Source organism: Corvus hawaiiensis, chromosome 21 (genome assembly GCF_020740725.1).
Source record: "Corvus hawaiiensis isolate bCorHaw1 chromosome 21, bCorHaw1.pri.cur, whole genome shotgun sequence".
Classification (NCBI taxonomy): domain Eukaryota; kingdom Metazoa; phylum Chordata; class Aves; order Passeriformes; family Corvidae; genus Corvus; species Corvus hawaiiensis.
The window spans coordinates 5311023-5324444 of NC_063233.1; the positions used below are offsets into that span (position 1 = coordinate 5311023).

At 59.2% G+C, this 13422-nt stretch overlaps 1 protein-coding gene across 1 annotated transcript in view; it reads right to left on the minus strand.

Moving 5' to 3' along the window:
* The window catches only part of PRRX2 (paired related homeobox 2), a 24291-nt gene extending 17305 nt beyond the window's left edge, over positions 1–6986 (minus strand). Inside the window, exon 1 of the mRNA XM_048325786.1 lies at positions 6711–6986. Within this exon, the coding sequence (XP_048181743.1) occupies positions 6711–6954 (244 nt within the window). The 5' untranslated portion in view covers positions 6955–6986. The remainder of the gene's footprint in view (positions 1–6710) is intronic.
* Positions 6987–13422: the final 6436 nt, after the last annotated feature.

Below are 13422 nucleotides of genomic sequence, written 5' to 3' on the forward strand. Positions count from 1 at the left end.
CTCTGCCAATCCCAAAGCACCTGAGTCCCATCCTGCTTCAAACCTCACCCCTTCAGCTCAATGATTTTACAGCTCTGGGGAGATAATTCCCCGTGGCTGAAGGAAACCAGCCTCGGGAGAAGGGGTGATCAGCCCCACTCCCTGGGAGAGAGGAGGGTTTCTAACGAGGCAGCCTCAAAGCCCCAAATCATTTCATCAGCCTCCCAGCTACAGACACACGCCCAGGCTCTCTTAAAATGCTGATTCGTTGAAATTCACCCATCTTGGCTGCGCAGAGTCTAAATTTCATATTTTTCCTGTGAATCAGCCCCATTCCCTGAAATAACAGCCCAAAAAGAGAGGGGAAATAGTCTTGCACTGAGCTGTTCCTGGTCGAGCAAAACATAACAGCCCAGGGGGAGACAAGCAAGGTGTCCCTGCACCCCCAGCACCCTCCTGGGCTGGGCATGGCTGTGTCAGGGGGTGTCTGAGCTGCTGCTGGGGACTAAAGCACATCAGTGGGTGCTGCCAGGACTCCCAGGGAAGTGGGGCAAAGCCTTGTGTCCCCACAATGTGCAGGACCCCACCACTGTCCCCTCTGGACACTGTCATGCTGTGATTCTGCTGCTAGGAAGTGGTTTCAGAAGGAGCATCCCCCACAGCAATGCCTGCCAAAACCCGGCTCACTGGGAGTGCCGAGCAGAGAAAAATCCCAGCAATGAGAAGACGGGGAGAAAAGCGATTTTCCTGCCCTCCTGGCCAAGGCTGCTCCAGCTCTTGTGCTCCCCCAGCAAGAGGGGAGCCATCTCCCCACGCCCTGGGTTTGGGTTTTTTCCCTTTACCCTCTGGCAGCAGCTCTCCCAGCACAGAAGTGAGCACGTGTGGGGATCCCGCAGAGCCCTGCAAGCGCTGCAGGAACGTGCTGGTATGTGTTTCCCTGTGCCCTGGGGAGGGCTCAGCATGGGCAGGGCAACTTCCTGGGGCCCCTGCTCCAGCCCAGAGCCCCCTGAGCTGGGGCGGGGGGAGCCTGGAGCCCAGGTGGGGGTGTTCAGCTCATCCGGGGGCGGATTTTCCCCAAATCAGAGCCCTGGTGTCACCAGTCAGTAAGAGCCTGACAGCACCCAGGGCACGGGGAGGAGTGGGATGGTGACCCAGTGTCACCATGGGAGGAGCAGGAGGGTGAGTGGGTGTCACTGTGGGAGGGATGGGATGGCGAGTGTGTGTCACCCTTCAAGGCTGGAGGGCACAGGGAAGCACGGAGAGGAGGTACCGGGGTGAACCCCATGCCAGAAGCTCCACGAGACCTGGGGTCTCTTCCAGCTGTGACTCCCCTCCCTGCCTGTGCCTGGCAGTGATTTGTGCTGCTCTGGCTGGTTTTGTAGGGTGGTGACCTAACTCAGCCCCTTACCCTGCTTGTGCCATGGGAAAGCAGCACTCCCACCCCACTGCAGTTTTTGGATAGGTGAGACCGGAGGAACCAGTTTCCTCCTGTCCAGGACAGGGGACCATGTGCAGGACAGTGGTCCTGTGGCAGAGGCACAGGATAAGAACCACAGTGCAGGGTGTCCCCAGCTAGGGAGCGGGAAGCCTGGCTGCAAGGAACACACTGCAGGTTGGGGCTGTCCCCTGTCCCCTGCATCAGCCTGGGGTGTACAGGATGGGTCCCTCCCCACAGCCCCTTTATTCCTGACTGGGATATGCTGGGCTCCCTGTGAGTGGCTGGAAACCTTCTGGGTGAGCTGGGACCTGCCAGGCTCCCCATCCATCCATCCATCCATCCATCCTCATCACCAGTCTTGCACTAAGCACAAACAAATGTGGAGGGCTGGGAGGAGGGCCAGGGTGGGGAGCTGCCACACGAATTAACTGGCACTTACTAACGGCTGATGGACGCTGCACTGGGGACCTGCCAGCATCAGGCACTGGACAAGTGCTGTCCCCTCCCCTCGGGACCATCCCACTTCAGCAGCCCCAAGGGCACATGGGGAAAATCCCCTTGTCTGGAGGTCTGCAGCCCTCAGAGCCCTCCAGGCAGGGGGGTGTCCCCAGACAGGCGCTGGGGACAGGGAGGGTGATGCCTGGTCACTGAGATGGCTCCTGTCCTGCTGCCACCCACTCGGCTGGGCTGGCCTTACAAGGACAGAGATGATTCACCTCCCCCTCTGCTTCAGATGCCACCATTCCCAGCTCTGCCAACAGGGACTGTCCCCCCCAAGGGCCCTGCCAGAGATCTGCCAGCCTGGGAGGGCAGCCAGGCACCCTCAGCTGCTGCTGTTTTGGGAGTGGTGAGGGATGATGGGTGCTATAAACGCTGCACCCCAGCCCTGCTGCCCCACTCCAGTGTATCCCAACCTCATCCCACATGCCATGGCAAGCAGGATGTGGTGCCACCCCGAGCAGCAGGGACCAATCCCTCCTTTAGGGAACAAAAGCCTCTCCTTGGAGAGCTGAGCCACATCTATCAGACAATTCTCAAAGCCTGTTCCCCTCCACAGGGGCTGAGTCGGGGTCCCTACACCATTGCCTGTCCCTGGTCAGGCATCCAGAAACCACAGAAAGCCTCCCAGCAGAGCAGCCTGAAGGATGTCCAGCAGTTTTGGGGCTGTGGAAAGCAGATGGGTGCTGAAGAGAGATGTCTGATGGGTCTGGGGTTACAGGGCAGGGAGGCCTCAGCTGGGTCCAGGCACAGGGGATCGGCCACGAGTTAATGACGCTGGGTTTAATTGTGGCCGAGCCATCTACGTGCACAGGTGTCCCAGGGAAGGCACATCCCGGCCGTGGTGTTACAGAGCTGCCTCCTGCCAGCGCAGCCAGCCAGGTCAAGGTGTCCCCAAGCTGCATCCACATCTGATGGGGACAAGGGGTATTTGGGAAGGTAGAGCAGTACAGCCAAACTGTCCTGGGAGCCAGGACCAGCACAGTCCCTGGACTGGAACACCACAGGGACATCAGCTGGGATGGCTCTGCCTCAAGGAAGGTACCTGTGCCCTCGGAGCAGTTTGGGGCTACCTGGGGCAATTAGCCACCACTTTAACTCCAGGACCAAGTCCATTTTCCCCTCTGATACCAGGTCCCTGTCCCTCCCTGCCTCACTTCTCCCTTTTCAGCTACCCTGGTTTAAATAATTAAAGCCAATTTGTTGTAACAACATCTTAATCCCCTCTGCCCCTTGGAGTGCTACTTCTCTCCCCTCTCCTTCATCACTGCTCTGCTTAGCATCCTCACAGCCCCAGAAGAGGTCAGAGGGTCCCAGGGGATGAGGAAGGGGCTTCAGGCACTGTTCTAAAAATGGGATGTCCAGGGGCCACTACATCTCCCTATCCCACTGCCAGGTCCCAGTGGCTGTAGCCAAATAAATGGTCAATGCATGCCTGCCCCATGCCAAAGGATCCCCTTGGAGGGGCCACAGCTCAGCTGTGACAAAAGTGACTCTGAGTTTTCAGCCCCAAAGTGGCTGCCGGAGCCAGTGCACAACTCCCTCTCCCATCCCCAGGCGGCACCAAAAGTAAGTTCATTGTTTGAAAAGCCATCAGTCAAGGCTTGCTGGCTAAAATTACCCTCCTGCTTTATCATCTTGAGAACATTAAGGGCTGTTGTTAACAGATGTTTCGCGTTACACATTATTTGTTAGTCTAATGAAAGGAGGTGAACAAGCTTTCAAGACCTCAGAAGTTGTGCCGAAGGTTTTCGATGGGAGGCTGTTGCACCACTCCAGGGGAGGATGAAGATGAGGATGTGGATGAGCTCTCGCCACCCTGTTGACTTTTATTTGCCTGGCTTGTGGGATTTCTGATTTTTGGGTGTCGTGAGAGCAATGTGTTGCAGAGATATTTGTGTTCATCATCCCAGGAGGATGCGCTGGGTACTCTCAGGGCCAGTTTGGGGCTGTGGCCAAGGCAGGGCTGAGCAGCCCCTCGGCTGGAAAGGGAGTTGGGCATGGCTTTTGTGCTCAGTGCCAGCGGGAAGGGATGTGCCAGCCCTGCAAGGAACTGCAGAGGGGCTGCTCCTGGAGAAGAGGTGTGCCAAGGGCCCCAGACATGGGGCTGCCTCCACCCACCCTCTCCAGCAGGCAGGGCTGCGGGGTGGGGGGGCAGGTGAGCTCAGGAGGGGGTTGAATCCCCTTCTGCAGAGAATAAGCCCCTGCCCTAAGCTTCTCTGGCCGTGCCAACCTCCAGAACGGAAACTTCTCACTGCTGCTTCCCTGGGGAAGGGGAGGGCGGTTTGTCAGGGTTGCAGCCTGCTGGGCACGGCCTGGGGCTGCCTAAAGCATCCTTGTGCCAGCTCTGCCAACGCAGCCCCCCAGCGAGCCCTGCCTGGGGCAGGGGTACCAGCAGCTTCACAGCAGGTTCAGGGCTGCTCTTCCTCCAACCCACAAGCACAACGACCCCGATGGTTTGTGGCTGGAGCACAGAGCCACATCCTGCAGAGAGATGCAGAGGCACCGTGTCCACTTGCGTTCTTAACAAACCCACTGCCACCAGCTGCGGGGCTCCAAACCTGCATCTGGCAGAAAAACCCCACGAAGAAGAAGAGGAAGATGAGAGAAAACCCTGAGAGGCTGTTTTGCTTCAGGACGCCAATAAAAGATAAGGTTACCAGTAAAAGTTCCTTTGCTGTCATCGCATTGATGCCGAAAGCATCGCAGATCTGGAGCCAAAGGCTGGTGCTCACAATGCAGCACTTTTGCCTGGTATTTCGAGTCTCCCCATCTCAGTTTAGGAAATTGCATCCCAGTTAAGGCAGTGCCAGCAGGTAAGAGATCTCAAAGGTCCAGTTTTGCATGTGCACAGGTTCTTGTCTCTGTTTCCTTGTTCTCCTCCTGCCCACTGCTCTCAGCTCCCAGGTATTTTTCAACATCAGAAATGCTTCCACCACTGGACAGCTTGTCAGAGCATTCCAGATGCTGATGGTGCCTCCATCCATGCAAGCTTGCCGGAACAGGTGCTAATGGGAAATAATCTCAAATGGGCCAGCAGCGCTGGGATCTGCAGACCAAACCCCAGGGCCCTTGCCCCAAGAAGAATGGGCTTTTAGGGTGAAAAACGGGCTTGTAGTGATTGTGCAGCCTCTCTCTCTGTGTTTTGTATCACGCTGGGTCCACACTGAGTTCTTTGGGTGCATTAGGAGCCCAGCAGGGCGGTAGTTTCTCTGCTGTTTTGCAAACAGCCCTGTGAGACCAACTGACTGCTGCGGGCTGGGCTGGGTTTCCAAAAGCTGTGCTGACCCCACACGGAATATTGTCCCCCCCTACAGACCCACAGGCAGGAGAAACCCTCCCCACAGCCCCAAAGCCACTGCCAGAAGTACAAACAAAACCCAAGGGAAAGGGAGGGAGGGTGGAAAACAACACTGAAAATACCAGATACCATCCCAAAAAGCAGCGCCCAGCCTCAGCCAGCCCTCAGCAGCACGAGCAGAGGAAGGCTGGGGGCTCAGTGGGGCTGCTCCATGAAGGAAGGAGGTTGTGCAGGGAATGAGTTGTGGGTTCGAGAAAGATGCTTTAGACCTGAACGCAGCGTAGGAGCCACGGGAGGGGACAGAGAGAGCACCCAGGGGGGACTGAAGGGACTGAGCCCCCTTCAGCAGCAGATTCCCGGGTGGGCTGTGCACCCTGGCCAGGCACAGGTCAGACCCTCGGCAGGGCTGTCAGCACCCCAGGGCTGTAGAAAACAAGCCTGGGGTAGCACAGCCCAGCCGGGAGAAAGATCTGAGGGGTGCCACCCCTCGGGGAGGGCACCTGGCCCGGGCTCCGGGGATGGCGGGGCTGCACCCCCACCCCACGCTCTGCCTCCCCTCTGTCACCTCTGTGTCCCGAGGGGACACTCTGCTCGGGGGGGCTCTGGGGGCTGTCGGCTGCCCCTGTACCAGGGCTTTGCCCTAAGGATGGGGCGAACCCTCCTCACCCCCGCCCCAAGACCGGAGCGGGATGCGCGGGACCGGCGGAGCTGCGCGGAGGGATGCGAGCGGGATTGTCCCGTTAAAAACGCGCCTCCGGCCAGGACCGAGCGCCATGAAGCCGCATCCCGGGCCGGTCCCGTTCTCCTCTTCCAGCCCCAGTTCCGTCCCCGTTGATCCCGGAGACGCGCAGCCGCGGCCGCCGGGACGGGACCCGCTGCGCCCCGCTCCCCACGGCCCCGCCGGGCCGCCCCCGCTCCCCGCGCCCGGAAACCGAGACGGGGAGCCCCGGGGGAAATGGGGACCCCGCAGGCCGCGCAGCCCCGGACCGACCGCCCGGGAACGTCGCGTACCCGACACCTCCGGTGCCGGCGAGGAGGCGGCCGGCGCGGGGTCCCTGTGCCCCCTCCCCCACTGCGTGGTCCCTGTGCCCCCTGCCCCGCTGCGGGGTCCCTGTGCCCCCTGCCCCGCTGCGGGGTCCCTGTGCCCCCTGTCCCACTGCGGGGTCCCTGTGCCCCCTGCCCCGCTGCGGGGTCCCTGTGCTCTCTGTCCCGGGGTCCCTGTGCTCTCTGTCCCGGGTGCGGGGTCCCTTTCTCACGGTGCGGGGTCCCTCTGCCCCAGCCGTCGGGGGGGGGTCGGCACTCTCGCAGCTCGCCCCGACGGGGGTCCCCCCTCCCTTCCACCCGCTTCCCCAGTTCTCCCCACTCCGCCGCGGGGGGACATCGACCCCTTTTGTCCGTGGTGCCCGGCCCGCGGCAGGGGGGACACGGCGGGGACACCGCATCCCCAAAGCTGCCCCATCCCCGGGGAGCCCGTCCCGGGCCGGCGGGACTCACCGTCCTGGGGCGCTGCCTCGCTGCCGCTGCTGCCTCCCGACGGCTCCGGGATGGCCTTGCCGCTACCGGCGGGCGGCGGACCGGCCGCGGGGGTCCCGTTCATACCGGCCGCCACCTCCTCCAGGTCGAGGAGGTGGCTCACGCTGAAGTTTTTCCGGCTTTGAGCGTTTTCGGGCGGCTCCGGGCCGCGCACGGCGCCGGGGGCGAACGGCTTGTCCATGGCGAAGGCTGGCGCCGAGTCCATGGCTCCCACCCCCAGCCCGCAGCCCACCCCGAGGTGCCGGGCCGCTCCCCGGCCCCCTTCCCCTTCCCCACCCACCCCCCCCCCAAAAAAAAAAAAAAGAGAAAAAATTATAATAATAATAATTTTTTTTAGATGGGGGGGGGGGAAATAATCACAGCTGCCCTGTGAGTCCGGCTCCCTCCCCAGCCCCTGTTCCGCCTTGTGCTGACGTCTGGGGAAAAAACCACGCTCCCAGCCCAAACTTTCTTCCCCTGCTCTTTGCTCTGGAGCTGTTCAAACAAACGCCCCTGCTCTGAGCCGAGCGGGGCGGCCCCTCGCCCCCCCCCGGCCCTGCGACCTGCCCCCCTGCCAGGGACCGAGCCCCGCCGGCAGCCAAGCCGCGGAAAGGGGGGGCAGAGAGGGAGGGAGACCCGCTTTCCGCCCCCCTTTCTCTCTCCCTCTTACCCCATCCACATCACACCCCCCCAGCGCTGTTTTAAGTGCTTCTATCAACAAGTGTAAGTGGCTGCGCTCCGTGGGGAGGGATGGGGTGGGCTGGGAGAGGGGCTGGAGGGAGAGGTGACCCGCAGGTTAGCGGGGGACACGGCCCCCCTCCACCTCCAACCACTCCCCCTCCTCCGGTCCCCATCAACCCTGGAGCAAGGTCACCTCTCCTGGGAAAAGCCAGGCTCTCTCGCCTTAATGAGATAATTACGTCCTGCACCACAGTTAAAAACTCATAGGCTGCTTCCCTTGGGGTTAGAAAGAAACCTCCCTAATGAAAACCAGCCACCGGGAAAAAGGAGTTTTTCCTCTTTAAAATTATATATATTTATATATATACATATATATACACACAGATATGCAGGGAGGAGGCAGTGGGAGGGAGGGAGAGGGGCAGACCCCGGGGCTGGTTGCTGGTGTCCGGAGAGGGCTGGGCTGGCGGCGATGAGCAGAAATCGAAGAGGTTAAACAATTATTCCTTCCGCTCGATTGCAGCCGCTCTCCTGCCCCGCCGCTGCGGGCACATACGGACAGGGCTGCGCAGGGTTCCACGCGAAACCTCCAAGCGAGATCGGCCGGCTCTGAGCTCATAAACATCGCTACTCCAGCACGGCCGAGGGAGGCAAACCCCTGGCTGAGTTATTTTAACATTTGTCGAAAGCTTTTCTTGCGCTCCCTTCTCCTTCAAGTCGGAGGCGTGCAGATTTTTAAGCCAGCCAGTGCTGCCAAATCTGATCTTCCTGACAGGGAAGCAGCTTCCCAGAGCTCTCCACCTTGGAAGGGGTGTAGCTGAAGGCAGATTTTGGCTCTCTCCAGCTCTGCGGGGGGCTCCTCCAGTGTGCAAACAAGCCAGCCCAACCTCTCTTCCCCCTCTTTTTTTTTGGGGGGGGTGGTCAATTTATTGGTTCTATTCGTCCAGTTTGCTGGCCCTAGGGGCACTCTGGGAGTCAGCTCCGGCGTTTGGTTCTGTCCCCTCGGCTGGTAAATCACGGGCTGGTGTCACACTGCTTCTGCTCCTGCTTCCCTGTGGGTGCTCCCAAAGATGGGAGTTTTGCCCCTGCCCAGCACCCAGCTGGACAGGTCCCTGTCCCACCGTGCAGGGCAGTTCTGCACTCTGTGGGTTTTCGAATGCAATAAATTGCCACCAACCTTCCTGGCTGCTCCGTGCTCTCAGGGAGGAGATGGCTGCATCACCCTGGGACCACCAGCCCTGGGGGACCCAGCACAGCCTCGTGCCACCCTTCCTTGTCCAGGTACCTGCTTGATCCTGCTTTTTTCCACCATGACTGCAGGGACAGACCCCTCCCAGGATGGGGATGACACCATGTCCAGGAAAAACTGCTCCAGGATCAGCCTGGGGGCTGGAGACCTCCCCTTGGAGGACAGTGACCCATCAGCAATGGGCACTGGTTGGCCAGGGCTGCTGAGGACCCCCATCCTTCCCCCCACATCCCCGTCTTGGCTCCAGAGGCTGGGAACATCTTGCTGTGATTATTTTGGGGGGGCTGTGGGGTGGCTGGTCTTGGCCCATGGAGGGGCGAGGGCAGGAGCGGGGGATGGAGCAGCTCCATCCCCGTTTACAATCCTCTTCCTCCTCCTTGTTTAGGGCCAGACCTTATTCTTGAACTGTCTGGCTTTTCCAGGGGAGACCGCTTTCCCTCAGTGCGCGGCATTAAATAATTAAATGGAGGGAATAATCGTCAGCGAAACCCCCTTGGGTTCGCACTTCCTCGGGCCCTGTGATTGCTGATATTTTTTTGGTTGAAATATGACCTTTTTTATGATCAAAGGGGATCAGAGTTCCAAAGGAAAGTTAAAAAAAAAAAAAAAAAGGGAGAAAAAAAAAAAGAGGGCAAGCATTTTCTTTTTTTCCCAGTCCTAGCGGTCTGGTAAAGTTTCTTTAGACATGCAAAGATTTACACACCTTTCTGCAGGGTGCCTTAAATTACCCTCCAACTCTTTACACATTTCCATGAGCAGAGCAAGAACAGTAAGTCATTGAGAAATTAACTGGCCTTTCAGTAATATCCCCTGTCGGCCTTTCAGAAGGAGAATGTCTAATGACTTTTTTGAAGTAGAGGTCAGGGTTTGCTTTTTTTAAATAAAACAATCTGTATTAATGCAATTTCCTTTTTAGCTGTAGGATTTGCCCTTTTTTTTCCTCAGCATCATTTTTTTTAACACCACCAGCCACACAAGGCATCCGAAGCAAGAGCTGATTGCTTGAAACACGCACTCTTGGTGTTTCCTAACCCACTTGTGCAAGCTCTTCTCTTTTTTTTTTTTTTGGTAAAAATTGTGGTTTAAAATGGACCTTGAAGCTGGCGAGGTGACTCCTGGCTTCGGGCAAAATGTGGGTGGTTCAGAGACAAAGCTGAGCAGGTTTGCTTTACCTGACACTGGGCACCTGGGTTTTGCTGAGCTGAGTGTGAGCTCTGAGTCCAGCTTTGCTGAGCCAGAGCTGTTGGACTGATGAACCAGAGGCACTGAATTGGCAGGGCTGTGCTGGGCTCCTCAGGGTGAGGATCTGCCTGGCCAGAGCCTGCCAGGTTTGCAACCCTTGGGATGAACGTGTTTCCATTTGCCAGTCCTTCATCTTCCTCTCAAAAAAAAAAAAGGTTTAAAATATTATAATTTTTGGTAATCTCACTTTCTATTCTCCTGGGGCTTTCCTGATATTTCTCTCGTGCTGTGCTAACACCTTGTGCTTCCATGGTGCTCAGCATGGCATGGGCCTGGATGTGCTCTGCCAGCCCCAGCCCCCTCCTCACCCCAAAACCGTGGGCTGGGGCAGTGCAGCATCCTTGGAGCACTGTCTGGGATGGTGCTGCTCCTTGGTCTTCCTTCCTAACATTCCCAAAATCTTGCCCTGTGGATGTTCTGGTGCAGAGAAACTGGGCTGGCTCATCCATAGCTGAAGGTTTTCTCTGACTGTGGAGCTGCACCTCTGCTGCACCGTGAGGAGGATGTTCGCAGTAAGGAGGTGGGAAAGAGGAGGTGTGGGGGATGGTGGAGGCTTGACAGTGCCTGCCCAGGACCCAGTAACCAGCTCTTGGGGTGGGTGCCGAGCCCCACGTCCTGCCCAGGACCCAGTAACCAGCTCTTGGGCTGGGGACCAGAGCACCCCCTCCAGCCCCAGCACCAGGGCATCGGGCAGGGGCCAGGGCAGTGACAGTCAGGGCCCACAGGGGTGACAGCCAGGGGTAATTGCTGGAGGAGTCCCCCATGCCCAGCCCTGCCCTTCCCAGCAGGAATGGTATTTCTGTATTCACTGAGCAACTCCTCTTTCTCCCTCCATCCCTGCCAGACCCCAAAAGTACAGCATGCCCTGGGCTGGCTCCTCTCCTCCTCCCCTCCAGCCCTCACAACCCCCCCATTCCCTCCTAGCTCCCTGTCTCTGCAGTCGGTGGCATTATAAAACACCCCAGCCAGCCCCTGGGTGAAGGTTTTTCTCCCAGCTTTCTCATTCCCTCTCTTTCTGCCCCTTTCTTTTGCTCTTTCTTTCTCTCCCTCTCTTTCTTTCCCTGCCAGGAATCCCAGTCAGTCCCAGATGAACCAATACTCCGTGGCTCTGCTATTTCCCTTTTATTCCCCCCCTCCTTCAACAGCGAGATGGGAAAAGAGTGAACTAAAAAAAAAAAAAAAAAAAGAAAGAAAGAAAGAAAGAAAAAAATCAAAGCTGCACATATTGGATCCAGATGTGCTTACAGCCCTTTCCAGCAATTTAATTAAATTCCCCCAGACAGCCAGGAGGATTTCTTAATGATCAAATTTCCCTGGCTTTCCTCCTAAAATGCCCCTCTTTCTTCGGCTGGCTGTTGCTGTGTCTCCCTGATGGATGGCCAACTCGCATTCTTCCGAGTCCGCCCCGCCAAGGCCATGGGGAGGAAAGGGGCAGAGCCTGGCGCTGTTATTTCAGCCAGGCACTCAAACGCCCCGTCCACCCATGGGGCCAGCAATGGCCCTGTTTGCAAAATTTCTGCTCCCAGGAGATGTGGGGATGGGGAGGCACCTCCCTGGGGTCTGTGTCCTGTGGCGTGGTCACGGCAGGGACACTCCAGGGAAGGACTCCCGTGTGCGCGGACTCGCCATGCTGGTGGCGAGGGAAGGGTTCAGCCCATGGCTTTCCTGGTTTGTCACCTCCCAGGGCTGGTTTGGAGCCAGGTTTGGTCCCACACCGCATCTCCAAAGCCTCCTTTCAAGTGGGGGTTACCAGCGTGGGGGCAAAGCCTCTGTGGGGCTCCTGAAGGCACATTTGGGCTGGCAAGGCCCTTTGGGGCATCCCAGTGTCCCCTCTCATCCCCAGGGACAGCACGGCTGGGGTCAGAGGCGGCAATGGGGTGACCCTGCCTTGCCAGCCCTCCTTTCCCAGCCAACAGCAGGAATGCAGCTGTGATTTCTCCCCAAAATGGTGTCTGATGGAGGCTGGACCCTGCATGGTCCCCACCAGTGCCACACAGACAGGGATGGGGTTTGTGTCTGGTGCTGCCACTGTAATTGTGGAGGGTCCAGGGTTTTCCTGGACTTTGGAGAGTTTGGGCTTTACTGGGAACGCAGTGGGCCCAGGGTCCAGCTTTACCCAGTGGCACAGGAGGCACTGGGTCTGGAATGAGGGTCTCAGCTGCCCAGCCCACCCCAAGTGGGATCCCCTCAGCAGCGCTGCTCTGGTTTGAAGCCAGCTCACACAGGCTTGAAGCACCCTCTGTGCAGAGGGACAAATCCCCACCGTCCCCCACTCTTCCTTGCTGCTTTCGCCCTCTGCTCCCTGCCCAGGGTTGGATGGGGTTATTTCCACCCCTATTCAGGAAAACTCAGGGATGACACCCCCCAAACCCGACCCAGGGGGGGCTGCTGGGCTGCAAAGGGGGGTCCAGGCCAGCTGCCCGTAGAGGTGCCACTGCACAGCACCAAGTCCCGGTGGCACCGGGGCCAGCAGCCACCCTGCAAAGGACCCTGCCCTGCCCTGCCCTGCCCTGAAGGTGGGCTCGGGGTCCAGGGTCTGCAGGCACTGGGGTCCCCCACCCAGGCACCCCACTTTGTGTGGGGAAGGGAAGGGTGGGAAACATGGGGGACCGTGACAGCATGTCAGAAAAATGCCCAGCCGGCGCGGCCTCCTCGCCCCCTCTGCCCCGGGGCCACGGCTGCCTGCTGGAATCTGGAAGCGCTCCACCGGAATAAAATAAATACGTAAATAGGAAACCCAAGGCGGCTTCAGTTATTGCTGCTCTACAAAGCTCCCCGCGCTGGCAGATTCCACCAGAATAATAATAAAAATAATGATGATTATGATAATAGTGCCAATAAATCCTGGGATAATGTTTCCCCTGGTAGCTCTTGCAGCAGGGGAGGGCCCAGGCGCTGTGGGCAGCAGTACCAGAGTTATCCCCAGCCCCGGGGAGGCAGCAGCCACCGGGTGCCACCTCCCAGCAAACCCAGCCCGGCCTGGGTGGGTCCTCCAGAGCGGGGGGGGGACACCCGGGGAAAAGGGGGACAGCCAGGGATGGGGAACATCCGGGGGAAGGGACACCCGGGCGGGGGTTATCCAGGGGAAGGGACACCCAGGGATGGAAGACACCCATGGTGGGGGGACACATGGGGAGGGGGACATTCGGGGCAGGGGGGATCGCTGGGAGGGGGGAGGACAACGGGCAAGGGGATACTCGGGGCGGGACACCCGTGGGAGAGGGGACACGTGGGAGAGGAGACACCCGGGGAGGGGACACCGGGGGAGGGGACACCGGGGGACAGAGAGGGACACCGGGAGAGGGGACAGAGGGGGACACCGGGGGAGGGGACAGAGGGGGACAGAGGGGACAGAGGGGGACACCGGGGGAGGGGACAGAGGGGACAGAGGGGGACACCGGGGGAGGGGACAGAGGGGACAGAGGGGGAGGGGACAGAGGGGGGGTGCCGGGGGAGTTCCCCCCGCCCCCGCCCCGCGCGCGGCCGCGTGCTGCCCCCTGCCGGCTGCGCGCCGCTGCGGCC